The following is a 16,920-nucleotide window of genomic DNA, read 5'->3' as shown; positions in this document are numbered from 1 at the left end:
CGAAACAAGTTCCCTTGAAGTGAAAAGTGCATGGTACTTGCATGCCATCCCCAAGGTTAACAGCTTTGCCTTTCACTATAGCAGTACATGAACCTTTCTCATCGGCCCTCAAAAAGTAAAAGAATGTCTTTGCAAAGCGTCCAGTTCTACCCTTCTTCAATACGTTTTGTTTGTAAATAAAGGTCAAGATCTACATTAAAAAGGATGTATTTTTGTTAAAATGTGAATACTTACTCATAATCAAACAATACCAGGCCAATTAAGCGTAATTTGATGCCACCTTCGATTTCTCGAACCAATTTGCGTTTACCCTGGAGGTTCGAGAAATCGGGATTCCACTATATTCTTGGCTTTATTGCTTGTATTTTGCTCGCGATTCAAGAAAAGACATTTATGAAAAGGTAACCATTATTGTCATGTGTCTTTCTTTCGTTGTCGTCTGGTCATCAATAGTCAATGAAGAAGTACATTAAGCCGTTTTTAATCTTGTAGACCGTGTTTGACTTTCAGAAGACTACTTAAGATTTATATTTTTTTACACATACAAAGTTAACCTTACATTTTAAATACGGGTGGCGCAAGCCAATTTCAGTGAAGTATGGCAACCACAGTTTTCTTGGCGATTTTCATTAAGTCTGCTTGTTCGCTAAACAGAAATAAAGTTTAACATTGCCGCGAGAACTTGAGGCCCGAACGGACTCGCTCGATTTTTACAATTAATTAAATACCAATTTTTAAGAGTTAAGCTTAGTTCCAAATTATAGTGGTAATGTATGTATGCTTAAGGCAAAACGCCAGCGACCAGTGCCGTAAACGTAGACCTTATTATGTCTGGTTAATTACGGGTTTCGACAAAACACTGACCCCCGGTCAACTGACCCCCTACTGACCCCCTATAAAATCAATGGGAAAATGAAAAGTAAAAATGCCCAGAATTATCAATGGGATCAGATCCCGGGGGGGGGGGGGGGGAGTACTGCCATATATGTGCCGCTGTGAAGGGTATGGTTTACAAGCACTTTACTCTAGCATAGGGTATATAAATCAGAGCCTTTGGGTCTAGAATAGGGTATCCTTTTTCACGAAACTGACCAGTTGGTTGAAGATTTTGTCAAGACTAAGGAATTGTTACTCAAAAATATAAAAAAATGAAATCGGCAAGTTTAAATTTTCACGACTCAGCCTCAACAGCGTTGATAGATGACTATCATAAAACGCTACTGGCTATTATTAACTGTCAAAAATCGGGATTCAGAAGGAAATCGGTAGTATTAATACTGTTTAAAATTAAACAATTTATTGTCTTGATAATGCGTAAGTACATGCTTGGCATTGCTGGAAAAGTATAAATAAATCCTTTTTAAGAAAGAAGTGATTGTGGTATAAAGTTTTTTTTTGGCTTTGCTTTAGACTGTGCTAGTGACCTCAGTTTCTGGACTGTACTCTAGGATAGGAGTGATTTGGGGAGTTTAGTCTAGTATAGGGTGGCGAAATCCAGCTGAAACTACAATCCTGGTCAAAACTGTCGGGACAATTCGTGCTTTTCCCCCTCCCCCATTACAATCTTGATTTTTCACGGTCTCCAAAATCAAGATCCGTTCATCGATCGCTGGCATGTTTCAACATTGTCTGGGGGAAAGGGGGGCGCAAAAAAGGCAGCAAAAGAAGAACAAACCGTGCTCATATAACGATGAAAGCATGTACAGTAAATTCTCTACTTTTCGCCCAAAATTTGACAAGTGTCCCGAAGTGTTTTGACCCGGATTGTCTGAAACTGAGTTTCATCGAATAAAACTGGAAACCGTATCATATATGTCCTCAAAATAGTAAACAATTTGTAAGACTGCGTTAAAAATTGTTTTATTGTAGTAAAGTCTGTTTTATGGCAGCTTAAGAACCAGCGAAGAACATTTTCAGGAGACTCGTTACCAGACTCCGCGCAGTTAGCGGCCGCTTTTTCGAGCTGCAGAATCATTTGACTTTGCTAAGCAGAGTTCGATACCTCACAAGTTGAAGGACAGTAAATCGCGTAGACAATAGAATAGTTCAAAGGAAAGAGCCACATTCATGTCTCTGTAGATTTTGCTTCGCCAAACTTCTGCGCGTCATCTTGCTGACACTCAATCAGTGTCATAGAAAACCGCATTGTCTGTTGCGTGACCCAAGCCGTTGTTGACAACGGCAACAGTTCTCACTCACATTTCTCACTCCTAAAAACACATTTTCTGGTCGTGCTTTTGATGTAGCTACAAGAATATATGGCGTGTTGTGTTATACACACTTTCGTTGATCTTTAATTGGCGTTCGTTTCTGAACAAGAAAACGCTTAATGCATTTTTCAACATTTCTCGGCTATTTGAAAAGAATAAGCTAACATCTAATTTGATCTTTTGCTGTTTTTAGGGTGAGAAATGTTGAAAAATACCCACCCGGTGATCGTTTAAAGCCAAAAAGCGCTTGTATGAATAGAAAAGAAAGGGTTATTATGTTTTTTGCAGAGTCTTTTTTTAAAAGTCATTTCTAAACCTAAATATCTTCCTTTACATAGCCGAGAAATGTGGCCGAGAACTGTTGACTGCTCACGGTAACGCAACCCACCGTTTTGACAATGCTTGCTCACACTACCTCTACACCGGTGCAATAGATTGTTTTACTATCAGAGACAATTCTCTAATGAGATTCAATGAACCTGGCCAGGCTTGAGACCAATTATCAAGAAATTCTTTTCTCAGACAATCCTGGTCAAAACTGTCGGGACAATTCGTGCTTTTCCCCCTCCCCCCATTACAATGTTGATTTTTCACGGTCTCCAAAATCAAGATCCGTTCATCGATCGCTGGCATGTTTCAACATTGTCTGGGGGGAAGGGGGGCGCAAAAAAGGCAGGGAAAGAAGAACAAACGTTGCTCATATAACGATGAAAGCATGTACAGTAAATTCTCTACTTTTCGCCCAAAATTTGACAAGTGTCCCGAAGTGTTTTGACCCGGATTGTAGCTCTGGTATAGGCTAAGGGTTCCAGGATCCCAGCGGCAGAAATTCCTAAGGCAGAAATTTCTTACTTGGCTTCCAGTGGGGCAGCAACTGCATTATTATGGTGCTATAATTATAGTATTTAATTGAATGACTGGTTACTACAGTGTATGTCCAAACTGTTCATAATGTGTGGCAATGCATATATGTTCGGACCCATATAACAAGAAACTCTCAAATGCTTAACATCCCTACTGGTCAAGTTGCAAAAGTGACAAAAGTGTATAAATTATTGGATAAATTTAGTTGCCATAGTCAGCTTTTGAGTGTCAATTTTTGTTGCCTGGACTCTTAATATCTCCTAAGGGACACATGATGTCCACAAATAACTTTTTAATATACAAACACAACTTATTTCCTAAACAGCTAGCTTTCTTGAATTCTATTAATTTTGTGTTGCACTGAGATACAGGTATAATGACTTTTGTGTATTTAAAAACTTTTTCCCCACAATATATAAAGAAATGCTTATTAACAAGTTTAATATGTAGTGTGTGAGTGTTGTGGGGGATGGGTATTGTTGTATTATAAACAGACCAATATTTCGTCCTGGAGAGTAAGGCACAATAAAGATTAACTGTTACTATTACTTCTGTGACTGTTTCAAAGTGACTTCATGTGGCTGTCAAAAATTCAAGAAAGCTCATGTCATTTTTCACCATTCAATTAATATTCAGTGCTGTCAGTTGGCCAATCTTGCTTGAAGAAATCGACCCTGTGATGTTATAGTATTGTATAAAAATAATGTGATAATGTGTTTTTTACCCTTAGGCAGCAATAAGTCCTATGAAAATTCAAATTGCTGTGAGTGGTATACTTTGGGATTAATAAATACATGTTCATGTTTATTTGTATTTATAATTTCTTTAAAATGAATACGTTTTTTCCCTTTAATTTATAAGACTAATTTTACTTTTGTACCAGTCAGGCATGCTGTTCTGAATCATGCACTTCAAAGCTTTATGTATTTCAGTTTGTATTTTAAAATTGTGTACTAACACTGGGATTGTAATTCAGTTAATAGTTGTGTTGTTGTGGGTCTTTTCTCTGGCCGGAGTGCCATTTATACATGAGGATGCTAATTTTCGTAAAGGCTCATATGGTTTGTGCTTTAATGTAGTACATAACAAAGAAAGTAGAAGCCCAAATGCATAAACATCACTGGCTATTGAATGCGAGTGAGTTCCTCTAATAACTTCAGGAGCTATGTGCTTATGAAATTTTCTATATTTTTTTGTGGTCTCTAGAAGACAGCTTGTAGATTTTGCCCTTGGCTATTGTTGCAGATTTGCCAAAATCTATGATTACAGGGTGTAAACTGTTATGGGTTTCATTTATCATGACCTTGTCACCTTTTAAATCATTGCGCAGGTATTCCTTAGAGTGGATGTAGTATGAAGCATCTGCACATTGAAACATAATTCTACACCATTCCCTTTGGGGATCATTAACATTAACAGTAGCACATGGGATTTAAAAGTCACACAGTGACCCTCTATTCCATGGAGCTGGATTATAATAAGGTATGGCTTGGCTGCAGTGCAGCATCCAAACAACAGAGGCAAACCTGAAATGTAAGAAAAGCTTACAGTGATTACTCAAAGCCTGGACAAGAGATTGTCGTAAACAATGGATAGGAGTAAATAGTTCATTTAAAAAGAAAAGGCCTTCTAGCAGCTGCTCAATTGCAGCTTTAGTCCCTGAAGATTACCTGGGTGATCCATTTTTGCAAGAATAGATGCCTCATGCTTCTACCATTAGTTAAGTAACATCGACTGATTTGCTTCAAACTAAATGATGTAAAAAATAGCATAATTAAGTGATTTGTTAAAATTAACTCTGTAGAATGCATTTTGATCAATGTTTTTATTGTATCCCCCCTTTTTTTGAGGTCTGGCGAGAATATTTTAATACTGTGACTTAAAAAAAAACAAAATAAGTCTGGCAATTGTTTCTTTCATGCCATAAGCTTACCTTACTTCTTTTGGGCAGGTGTGTGTTGGGGAGGGAGGGAGGCAACAAGGGATGGGGGGAAGTGGGGTGTAAAGGAAGTATGCCAAAAAAAAAAAAAACATTGAGTGTAATTTTTTTAAAATTAAATATTGTTGAGTGATAAAGACTGATTTCTGTAGATGAAAAGCTTGCGAAGAGCACACCTGGGACAGTCTTTGAGAGACTGAAGCTGTGTCTCTTTTCATTTTTTCCAATAAAATACATGTAACGGCTTTCGTTCTTGCATCGATTCCAGTGTCCTTTAAATCTCTGATTTGGTGGCTGTAGGTTTCTTCAAGTTCTTTTACTAGTTTAGACTGGCCAGGGCACGTTTTTCCTTTTTTGTCATTTGGCGCATCTTATTTTTACGAGCGTTATTACGTCTTTTTCTGCGTAGTTCCTCGATTGTATTCCTTCTAAATTTCCTTTTGCGAGGTAACTGGCTGATGGCCGGTTTGCACAATCTGAACCTTGTTTTGCCGACCGTCAGCAAGTGAATCACTCGCACGATCTGCTACAGACTGGGGCAGTCCCGTAGCTTGACAAAACATTGATTCACTGGCATTTTCTTCGTATTCGGTCATGATATAGTTTTCATTTGAAATACGCGGGAATGTTTTGCATTTCGCGCCCTCTAGCTATGTCTATCCCACGTCTGTCCATAACAGGCAACTATGTCCAAATATGGTTAACATATTAGTTTCCAGTGCCGTTGTTAACATTACGTTCCGATGGAGGAAATCTGGAATCTACAGATTCAACACTCATTGAGAAGCATGCGCAAAGGGAGCGTGAATGTGCGGTTGCCATTGCCTGATTTCATACGGTGGAAGCTGGGCACTAATTATCGGTTTTGCCGAACGGAAGTGCACTTCAGTTTGTAGATGGCGACTTGTACGAAAAGTTGGCATTAGAATTGTGGCAGTTCTTTGTGTACGAATAACTACAGAACTAAAGGAATAATGTACTACACTTTTCCCCGTGATCCTGAGCTTCAATTTATATAGGAAGGTTCTTATAAACGAAAATATTAACTGGAGAAAACATGTTATATGCAGCGTTCACTGGAGCTGGGGAAAACGAGAGAACAAGAATCATTTGCCAGACACAATTTTCACGAAAGAATATGCTCCTAACTTGGAAAAAAGTACTCCATAAAACCGTCCAGAGAATTAAAAAGGAAAATGGACTGTACAAAAATGGTTCTTACATTAATTTTTGTACTTACATTTATGATTCATATTCCAGTCAGTGCGTAAACATTGCGATATAGACACGCAGGCACGGTTCCGGATGACCCTCGCAATTGCTTAAAGGTGTTGAAGAAATGCCAGAAGAAGTTTGATTGTCTCGTTAACGAGATGTTACTCATTAAACAATTACAACCGTGTTTAAATGTACAATCAGACTCAATTCGCGCTAAGGTCTTTGTCTAACTTATGCAAATTAATGACTCTGAACTCTTAGTTAATACTCTTGAAATCACATATTTATTTTAGTTTCCCTTGACAATGGTGCCAAGATGTCGCCGAAACGTCGGACTCTTTTATCGTTTGTTTTTGCCTGTATATGTTTTTCTAAATCACTGTTGATTAGGATTCATATTTGATTATTAAATGCATGATATGCTGGTAATTTACTTATTTGCTAAATTTCAGAGCCGTATTGTATTGCTATTAAAGCCCCGTTCAAACGGTCATGATAGTTGATGATAGTTGATGATAGTTTCAACTATCATTCACTATCATTGACTATCATGTTTGCGATCAAACGGTCCATGATAGTTCATGATAGTTGACGAAATCGCGCAATGTGCTGGCGTAGCTAACTGGTACCTAGTCTCCTACCGCGCGCGATTGTAAACAAATATGGCGAGGATTTGAATTTCGTGACGAAAATGGCTGTGTATCAGCCGAGAAGAGCAGCTATTGCCACAATTTTAGTGGCTGTAATGCAGGATGACATACGTGAAGAGTTGCTGGGCCGCCACAAACGAGGAAGGACGAAAGAGTGGATACGGAGGAGAGAAGAGAAAGGGATGTATCGATTAGTTGAGGAGTTGCGAGGGGAAGACACGGTAGCGTACAAGGAGATGATGAGGATGAATTATGAGACATTTAGCGAAATTTTGATGGCTATTGAGCCCGAGATTTCCAAAGAACAAGTAATAGGCGGACATAAGATCATTAAGCCAGCGGTGAGGCTGACCCTACCGCTCCGTTTCCTGGCCACCGGCGAGACATTTACATCGCTACATTTTCAGTTCAGAATGGGGAAGGCAACAATATCTTACATAATTCGCGAGGTTTGTGAGGCCATCTGGAAAATTCTCGGTCCAAAGTACATGTCAGTTCCCTCAACTGTGGAAAAGTGGTCCGAAATAGCGAATGCGTTCGAAAGTCGATGGCAATATCCGAATTGCCTTGGAGCAATCGACGGAAAACATATCAACATCCGTCCACCCACCGGAAGTGGATCGTACTATTACAACTACAAGCACACCCACTCGGTGGTGCTGATGGCTGTGGCAGGACCGAATTATGAGTGCCTGTATGCGGATGTTGGAACAAATGGCAGGATTGCGGATGGGGGAGTTTTTAATAAGTGTAGCCTGCTTCGTTGCCTTGAGGAAGGGACATTGGGCATACCAGGAGACAAGCCACTCCCCTTCGATGAGGAACCTCTTCCATTCGTCCTCTTGGGGGATGATGCTTTTGCACTTCGTCCATTTTTAATGAAGCCTTTTCCCCAGAGAAAACTTACCCTCGAGAAGAGGATCTATAATTATAGGTAGGCTTATGTTTTTTTTTTCTCTCTCTCTCTCTCTCTCTTTCTCTTTGGCTATTTTTTGTTTGTAGGTGAGCTACACACTGGAAAACCCACAACCTTGGTCACAAAGGTTGGAACATTTTGCTGTTCATGAGTTCTGCCCTTCTCCACCTCTCCACATATATAGAGGATATTACATAGTGGTGCAAAGATATGAATTTTATTTTCGAATGGTAAAAACAATATTTACAAACGAGCGCAGCAAAGGAGTAAAATATTGTTTTCAACATGAAAGTAAAATACTAAAATAAAATTCACATCTTCAAACCAGTGTAATTTTCTTTGTATTATATAGGCAAACTGACTGTTTGCACAAACAACCATGAAAAAGTGAGAAATGATATCCTCACGAGTGAAGATATGGAAAATACGCCACTGGGGTCCTGGATGAAGTTGCATATGAATTTTGCAAGTGGTGTATTTTCCAGTAAACACTTGTGTCTATATAATGAATAAGCAATGTGTAATTTCAGAAAATATCCATATTCCCCCCAAGGAAGGGATCTGTGTTGTGACACCCTCTCTCCTCTGGCTTTTCTCCATGATTTATATGGAGAAAACAAGGCAAATTAACCCCCTTTCCCATAGAAAATTCAAACCTTTCCATGGGGGGAGGTACAAATATTTTGTTCAACTACCCTATTTGAGAGTCAATTTGAAATTTCTCAATATCCGTATACCTTAAGGTGTCAAAATTCTTGCAAACCGCTGTGTAGATATAAAAAAAAGCCTCAATTTGACGCAAAAATATGCTCGGATATTTATCTGCAAACATTGTCTGTTCCAAGAAGTGAACAGTTTTCTGAGAGACAGCTCAAGGAAAACTGTGAGCTTTGAGGAATAGATCATATCCAAGGATGAAATAATATCTGAGCATATTTTTTAAGCCAAAGGGAGGCTATTGTGGTTATTATCCTTCAAATATTTTTTCACAACATGCGGATCTTTTGACAATTGTGGAATATCACTCAGATATTCCCCACTTTTAGCTGGGGCACATTCAGTCATGTGAAGCGATGAGACCAATAATTTTTGTGTGTGAGCGAAAATATCCAATGGATTATAAACATGAATATATGGGTCCCGCTAAATGAAAAACAACCTATACTTAATTTTATGAAAATTCTATTTTTTGTAGTCTGAGATATCAGTTCTAGAATTTTATGTAAACTGTGAGCTCATCGTTAAACCATTGTTGGTTAATTGGCATCCTGTAGATTCCGTCATCTGAATTTTCAAATTTAAATACCTCTATAGCCTTAGAATTTTTCTCGAAAGCATGAAATTCTATATAACGTCCCTTAATTATATTATGTGCTACACTCTAAAGAGAACAGATATCAATATTGGCCATTTATTCTGATTCTAGGCACAGTAGAGTTAGGCGGCTGTCAGAGAATCTCTTTGGTATATTTGCCAACCGTTGGAGGGTTTTCCTGACAACAATGATGCTTGCACCATCCTTTGTAGAGGTCATTACATTATCAGCACTAACACTTCACAATCTTCTCTGCTCTAAGAAGGCTTCTAGGCAGATTTACTGTCCGAAAGGTCTGACAGATGAAGAAGATGCTGAGACTGGAGAACTGATTCCCGGATCCTGGCGCAGTTCTGCGATGCAGATGTCATCTCTTCCCATACCATCTACTGGCCATAACTCTAGTAATAAGGCCAAGGCAGTGAGAGATGCTTTTACAGAATACTTCTGTAATGAAGCCAGTGTGCCATGGCAGTGGGAAAGGTGTTGAATAACATGTCCTTCTGTACCAGTCAGCTTAACCTGCGATCAGGCCCATTTTTAGCTTCGCCCATATGTTCTCTTATGTCGTCGCTCGCTAAAATTGGGCCTGACCAAAAGTCTCTCAAGAATTCCGGACGGTCGGCCAAATTTTGGCCGACCAAATTCGTGATCTGATTGGCTGTTGAAACGCCGGAAGTGAAAATGCCATCGTGATTGCGCGGAGCTCTCGCGAAGTCCTCGAGACTAATCCACTATAAGTGTACGAAAACAATTTGCTGCCTTTTGTTCTTACAATTAACGTGGACGGTGCAACTTGATTTTATTTGTATAAATGGAGATATGCCATCTGAAAACATCTCATAACTTGTCCAGAATCGGTTTTGAATCTCTGGAAAGAGTGAAATGAGTGATTCCGTTGTCGAGCTCTGTGGCCATGTGGTTGAAAGTACTTTGGCACAAACCTCCCTGATCCTCCCTGAACCTCCCTGAAAGCTAAATAGCTACTTCTTTCAAATGGCAATGAAAGCCGATACATATTGGTTTCCTGGATGAGACAAAGGACATATATATCAACAGGAGGAGATGCTGATAAAATCGCAAGTTACACGAATGCATGTTTTGAATATCTGTGTATATGTGCTTTATTTACTTACTGTACATGACACGGTTTGTTTGCACAATTTGGAGTCAAGATTGCTTCATAATATTTCCAGTTGATTTAACTTAAAACTCGCACTCCAGAAACTAAAATAGCATGTTTCCAGAGAGACCAATTGTACAAAAATGAAAGAAACTTTGCGAGTCCACCTTACCGTTCGTACTCCATCAAAAAATTTTACTGCACGCAATTCTGCAACTGAAGATATTAGCCGAAAAATTACCAAAGAAACCTTCATGGGCAAACACGTTAAAGGAATAATGTATTTCTCTTTTTTTTCTTTAAAAATCTATCACCAAACCGTCCAACGACAAAATGCTAGGTCATCTCAATTACAAATTAAAATGTCAAGCTTAAAAGACTGCATATTCAGTGCCGTTCGGAGGAAGAATTACACCGGCCTTTGCCGCAATATAGTCGTCGAAAACATTCCCCATGCTTTAAATGTGTTTTTCTCAAAATAAAGCCAACGGTTACTTTCGAATTCCTTTATAATATTCCTCCCACGGTAATTAACTCTGGTCAAAACAAAATAGCGTGAATCTGCCGTCCACGCGTGTATTGGTGTAATGGGAGTAAATTTGATTGGCCGATGAAGGACATGTCAATCAATCAAAAAAAGTGGGCGGAAGGAATTTCCAAGAGGAATTTGGTCAGGCTCTATTTTTCGTTTCGCCAACTCCACATTACGTACCACGCGAAACTAAAATAGAGCCTGATCGCAGGTTACAGTCAGCTGGAATTGCACTTTTATGGATCTTAAGTTACACATAAGTACATGAAATTTCAAAAGGAGTATGAGATCCATAGTTGAGGCCCTGGATGAGAAGTTAGCAAATGAATGCTTTATTATAAATTTTCTTCTTTAATTTTCTACTCTTTGCTATTTACATAATGATAGCCATTTTGTTCAATAATTTTATTTAAAAAAGAAAAATTTATAAGAGTTTTGATTCAACTCATTTAAATTACATCCAAACCTTTGGAAATGTTCAAGACCCTTTGTTTAAGTACCAATATCATGAGATTTTGCAAATGTAAATTTTGAAAATTGAACTGCCAGGTTTAATGTTATAAATATTATAGATTATTTGAAATCTATTTGACACAACCAGCAAATAATATATATGTTGGGCATATATACATTCAGATTCCAAGGTTCTTATAAATATAGCAATATGGAGAGAAAATATTTTTTGTAAAACTATAAAATAATATTGCTCCTTAACTGAATTGTACATAATGAAATTATTACTCCTTAACTTAATTGTACATAAATTTAAATAAACAAGCATAGGTACATAACATGTACAGTGGTACAAAGTCGAGCAAAAACTATTTTGGGTGAGTGCATTCGGGAGTCACTCGCCCAAATGGCGAGTGCTCTCAAAATTAAGTTTCCAGCACTGCTACTCCTCAATATAAGAGGGACGCCTGGTATCCATCTGATGCACTCAAGGAAGGGTAGCCAGACTGTCCATGTGATACACTGACTGTGGGGAAAGTAGACTGAGGTGCGTAATTAAAGGATGTGGCCATATTCTCCATCTCCAGATCAAACAGGATGTCTGTTATCCTCTTCTCTGCTATGATCCTTTGCCTCCTATCAAGTGCTTTCAGTTTTTCAGCAACAAAGTTGCCAAATATTTCCTCAGCGATGGGTGGTGGAGCATTTGGAGGTTTATTCTCTTTAAGAACATTAATGCACTCTTTCATCAATTCTTCTTTTACCAATAAGTGGTTGTTTAATTTGGTTTGTGGTGGCTTCCTTGGTTTAACAGCTTGAGGAGAAGTGTCTTCATTGTCACTGGCAATCACTAAACTAGGTTTATCAGGGCTCTGAGCAGCAAGGGTGTCACGACTCTTTCTGGGATTCATGCAAGGTACAAGAAACTGGAGCTGCTTCCAGTACCTCCACGTGGGTTGGAATAACTCATCGGTACTTTGGCCAGATTTTACATTCTTTATTTTGTTGATATTTTGTCCCAGAACTTGTCTCAACTTTGTAAGCTGGTTGCTTATGTCCTTCCAGGATCTGTTAAATGTTTCCTAAAGAAAAAAATCGTGTCTTTGCTTAGGAGTATTACTGGGGTTGAGGCCCGGGGTTGAGGAGGGCAGTAATCCCCATGGGGGTTTTCCTGGGTAAAAATGGTAGGGATGATAAAAATTACCTTAAAATACTGACCCATAACATTTTTCCCATCCTACATAGTACCCCTTGGTACAAAATAAAGCTGACAAATATCAATTGGTAATCAACATTTTAAAATACACTGCCATTTTTTTATCCATCAAACGTACTGTAAAATTCCCAAAAAAAATTCTTTGGATGGGCTTATTATAGGGGGTACACTTGTATTTGGAAATTTACTGGGCTTATAATTGGAGCAAAATTTGTGTTGGCAATTTCTCAATGTGCAGTTGACAATATTGGGGTGTTCACTAGAAATTTATGAACATGTAATCCCTCTGAACATTCCTGATGAAACCGGCTGTCACTGCTTTGAAACTCGATGTATTAAACCATAGGTTTTCCAAGTAAGAGGCTTAAGGGTTAAAAAAGTCTTGAAGCTAAGCAGTTAGGCAAATAAATAAAACATTTGGCCATGAACATGATGCAATTCACTTTGACTTACCTCCAGTTCTTTCTTCGCTTTTCCAGTTACATCCCGATTGTGGTAGTCATCGCAAAAAATGTTCCACAAACATGGCCGTGCCTCGTACTCATCTATTAGGTTGCATATCAAACTGCTACTCCACTTCTCGTTGTCTGGTTTTTTAGCTTTTTTAGCTTTTCTCACTTTCTCGCTTTCAGCGTCACTGTCGTCCGAATATTCGTCCAAATTATTGTTTTGTTGTTCCTCACAGGACGATGGCAAACTTGCGGTAGCCGCCATATTGCATTGAGCCCGCCTTGGTTACCCCCGCGGACCGAAAAACTATCATGCACTATCATCCGCTCGGTCAAACGGAAAAAACTATCATGAACTATCATGTCGAATTTGAACATGTCCAAACTGCATGATAGTTGATGATAGTTGATGATAGTGAATGATAGTTCGTGTTCAAACGTGCGTGATAGTTGAAACTATCATCAACTATCATCAACTATCATGACCGTTTGAACGGGCCTTAACAGTGTAGAATAAACTGACTTACCAGACAGTTTCTGAAAGTCCTCTTAAGCTTTTCTTCATAGTAGTTTCCTCTTTTAAAGTTTCTGTGTTGCTTTGCATGGTTTACATTTACATTACTTTCATCAACGTTGTTTAGAAATTGTGTAAAACCATGACGAATCAAACTCTTTGTTTCCCTGAAAACCCAGGGGTGATGGTAGCCTTACTTGCTGTTATTACCAGTCCTCAGGTTAAGCCATGGCAATCAGAAGTGCTTTGTTGAACATCAATGTATCTTCCAATTGTAGATCATTGTAGTTAGTCTGACTCATCTTAACAACTCTTGAGTTTTATCTGCACAAAATATTTGCTCTTGTTGTTGTTGTTGTTGTTGTTGCTCTTGACATTCTGAAGTAGGCTGCCCCAGTTTGAAATTCTCTTGGTTGAAGTTGTTAGAATGATTGGCTATCAATGAGGAGTGCCATGTATCCTCAACCTCAGAAGGTGTTTTGGAGTTTTGTTCTAGGTTAGCTGGGGAATTTAGTTTTGAAGTCATGTTCGTTTTGTTCTCTGTTCAGCATTTTTGTAGGACAAATGGTAATACAATCCTGAGTGACTTTTTTTAAAATTTCTCTAGAGTTTTAAGAAATAATTATTCAGCTTTGATAAATTGATTCTGCATTTAGACAGGCCATCTACTACTTGAGAGCTCATGGATGAAATATCTCGTTTCAGTCAGTCACTGTTTTCATCACTTACATCTCAAACTACAACTTTTTTCCTTTGATTCACCTGTCTTGCTGATTTTGCATTTCTAAAATATTTGCTGATATGAGCAGCAGCCTTCAAGTTAACTTTTGTCTCTTTCCTTTTCTTTAAATTTGATCGATGCCACTTTTGAGCGGCTTCTGTGTACAGGTTAAAGACAAAAGCAGCCTTTTATGTGTTATGAAGTGTTCCAACTGTAAAAGTACAACATGACAACAGAGACCACACTTTCCGACAGCACATTTGCAAAAACCTCTCTTAGTCCTGAACATTGTCGATGAACAAGACAGTAGCAGTTCGTATGACTTCAGAACAAAAATTCTTTAATATGCTTGACTTGATAAATAACTAACTACCATCTTTGAAAACCTTGTTGGTTTTCATTCGATTTTCGTCTTGAAGAAAACATTCGATGAGCTTTGCGCAATTGTCCTATCATTCCCTATCGTCTATTAGACTGATTTCTCCTGATAACGTCTATTGAAATCTTAGGAAAGAGGGAAGTATTGCATTTCCATCCAGCTGTTGGTAGTGGGATCTCCTATCTCGAAAGGGCTGTCGCCTTAAAGCTTTTCTTGACAGAGATTGTCGAGCAAAGCCGGGTCATCTTTAAATGGTAATAATTTTTGAAACAATCAGTTCACTTGTAGTCCCGGAGACTATTACCAAGTTCTCCCAAGTTTTGTGTGTTGAGCGATTTAAAACAATCCTCTTTTTTAATGCTGCAAAAACCATGTTGGGCGAGTCTTCTCTCATACTTCCGCCATCTTTTTTCACTTCCGTCCGGCAAAACTGATAACTAGTGCCAGGCCCCCACCGTATGAAATCAGGCAATGACATTTTTCAGAGTGTTGGCATCTAAAAGCGACGTTCAGGATTTTGCTTCTTTACGAGGTTAAAAATCTACCTGGCCAAAGTGGAGGTGCATTTTACTATTTTTGCGAACGTTCGTAATGTATTTTGGGAAGACTTCAGAAGCATGGTAAAAAAAGTAAAGTGGTGCATTTATATAGCGCCCTTATCACTAACGTCTCAAAGGCGCTTTACAATGATCAATTTACCCCCAGCGGACTGGAAGCATATACAGGCGCAAATAGCAGCCGCTTCTAAGCAGTCCATGCATGCTGGTACTCATTTTACCGACCTCGGAAGGATGGAAAGTTGAGTGAACTTTACGGGAAAGAAGGTCGCCAAATATTCCAGTCTCGGCAGAACCGGGAATGGAACCCGGTACCTAAGGGTTGGAGGGCAGAGATCTTACCACTGCGCCAACCCCTCTGCAATGGTAAGCGTAAGTCTTGAGCATACCTTTATTTAACATATTTTCTGAAGTATTATAGCCAGGTCAGTTGGCCTGTTAGCGTGCTTCCAAAGGGGTTACATATTTAAAATGTTTGAGGGACAATCATTTGAAAGGGGGACGATTTTTAAACGAGACAGCTAATATCTTACGTAAGGATTTAAAACTGGTGAAACTTTACAATCGCTTAATAGCTTTACATTGGACTTCCGTACCAATGTACATGTAAAAGCTTGTATTAAAGTAATAAATGTTCACACGTTGTAAATAGTTTTAGTTATAATGGTCACGAGTCTGACTTACCTTGACTGTTTCTTTGATTTCTCTGTTTGTTCTAGGTGTTGGAACAGTGATCTCCCCTCCATGCATTTCATTTAGCCTTCGTCTTGGCTTTGCTGGCCTTTTGCGGAACTGCTGATAGCGCTGCAGGTTCACCACCTGTTCTATCAGGTACTCGAAGATTGCAAGGTAGTTCTTTCACTTCTCACCAGGGTCAGTTTCAATCGAACTGCTTCCAACTTTATGCAAGCTCTCTTTTACAGCAACTCTTGCAAATCCACAATTAAACACAACCGACATGACTGATCCACACGACTGCATTGACGCTATAATTCGTTTTACTGCAAATGTTGTTAACGATCGCGAAGTATTTCGTGAAGAGTTTCTGGAGATATCGTTGTGCGTATGCCGCGCTATTTTTCGACTTTGGCGCAAAAATGTTACACATGTAATTTATTCTTGTTATATGATACGATTTTAGGGTAGAATAACAGATGTCGTTATTTGTTAAGCCTTTTTATCGAAGCAAAGAGAAGGGAAGCTGGTATTATAACAAATCTTAGTTTTATTACTTTGAAGTTGATCTGTCGGTCAACTAAACGTATAAAATTAACGTAAGAAAAACCAAAAAAGGGAAAAATTCCATCATAATCATACCAAGTTTCCCGTCTTCAATCTTAATATGAGCTGGTTGGGATTTGGTAATGTTTAAGCCTTCAAATTACCTCTTTCGAGTTCTTGAAGTCTGCTTTCTGTCCTCCATATTGGAACTTTGCGCCCACGCTACATAAACGTTTACTGAAATTCCCATTGGCTTACTCTGAGCCATGACAACAGTGGCGTTCTTTCATGAACCACGCACTCGCGTGTGAAGATGGCGGACAAGCGACTCCACACGCAGTTGCGAGTTTCCGAAATTCCCTCCGCTTTCCTTGTGTAAATTGCAACATTTTTCAACTAAATGCAAACTTATAATGTTGATTTTCTTCACCACGGTTGGAACCACGAGTGCAACTATTTGTGCTAAAAAGTTTAAGAGAATGGCGTTGTTATTGCAAACCAAAACTCGATCGTATCCACCTCGGACAGGGATAAATTTTGGCTGGGATTCCAAGCGTAAAACTAATAAATGGTATCTCATCTATTCATAGCCACTGTTGCTTTCCGACTTTCTGTTTGTTTAGTGGTGGGAATTTGCTTCAGA

General features: G+C 38.8%; 3 protein-coding genes across 5 annotated transcripts in view; 1 reads left to right on the top strand and 2 right to left on the bottom strand.

Annotated features, from left to right (window-relative positions):
- Window positions 1-9,617, top strand: part of LOC138026739 (uncharacterized) — a 269,593-nt gene extending 259,976 nt beyond the window's left edge. The window contains exons 2-3 of the mRNA XM_068874194.1: window positions 6,708-7,815; window positions 9,224-9,617. Of these exons, the coding sequence (XP_068730295.1) occupies window positions 6,923-7,815; window positions 9,224-9,602 (1,272 nt within the window). The 5' untranslated portion in view covers window positions 6,708-6,922 and the 3' untranslated portion in view covers window positions 9,603-9,617. The remainder of the gene's footprint in view (window positions 1-6,707; window positions 7,816-9,223) is intronic.
- LOC138026738 (tetratricopeptide repeat protein 28-like) overlaps window positions 1-16,920 on the bottom strand; it is a 36,821-nt gene that overhangs the window by 15,150 nt on the left and 4,751 nt on the right. The window lies entirely within an intron of this gene.
- Window positions 10,998-13,384, bottom strand: LOC138026740 (uncharacterized). Its single transcript, XM_068874195.1, has 2 exons — window positions 12,890-13,384; window positions 10,998-12,302 (listed from the first exon to the last, which is right to left on the bottom strand). The coding sequence occupies exons 1-2, from the start codon at window positions 13,148-13,150 to the stop codon at window positions 11,670-11,672; spliced, it is 894 nt and encodes a 297-aa protein (XP_068730296.1). The 5' UTR covers window positions 13,151-13,384; the 3' UTR covers window positions 10,998-11,669.

Source organism: Montipora capricornis, chromosome 12, assembly GCF_036669925.1.
Source record: "Montipora capricornis isolate CH-2021 chromosome 12, ASM3666992v2, whole genome shotgun sequence".
In the NCBI taxonomy this organism is placed as follows: Eukaryota; Metazoa; Cnidaria; class Anthozoa; order Scleractinia; family Acroporidae; genus Montipora; species Montipora capricornis.
Note: the sequence above shows the minus strand (reverse complement) of the source record. Positions and strands in the feature narration are given on the sequence as shown.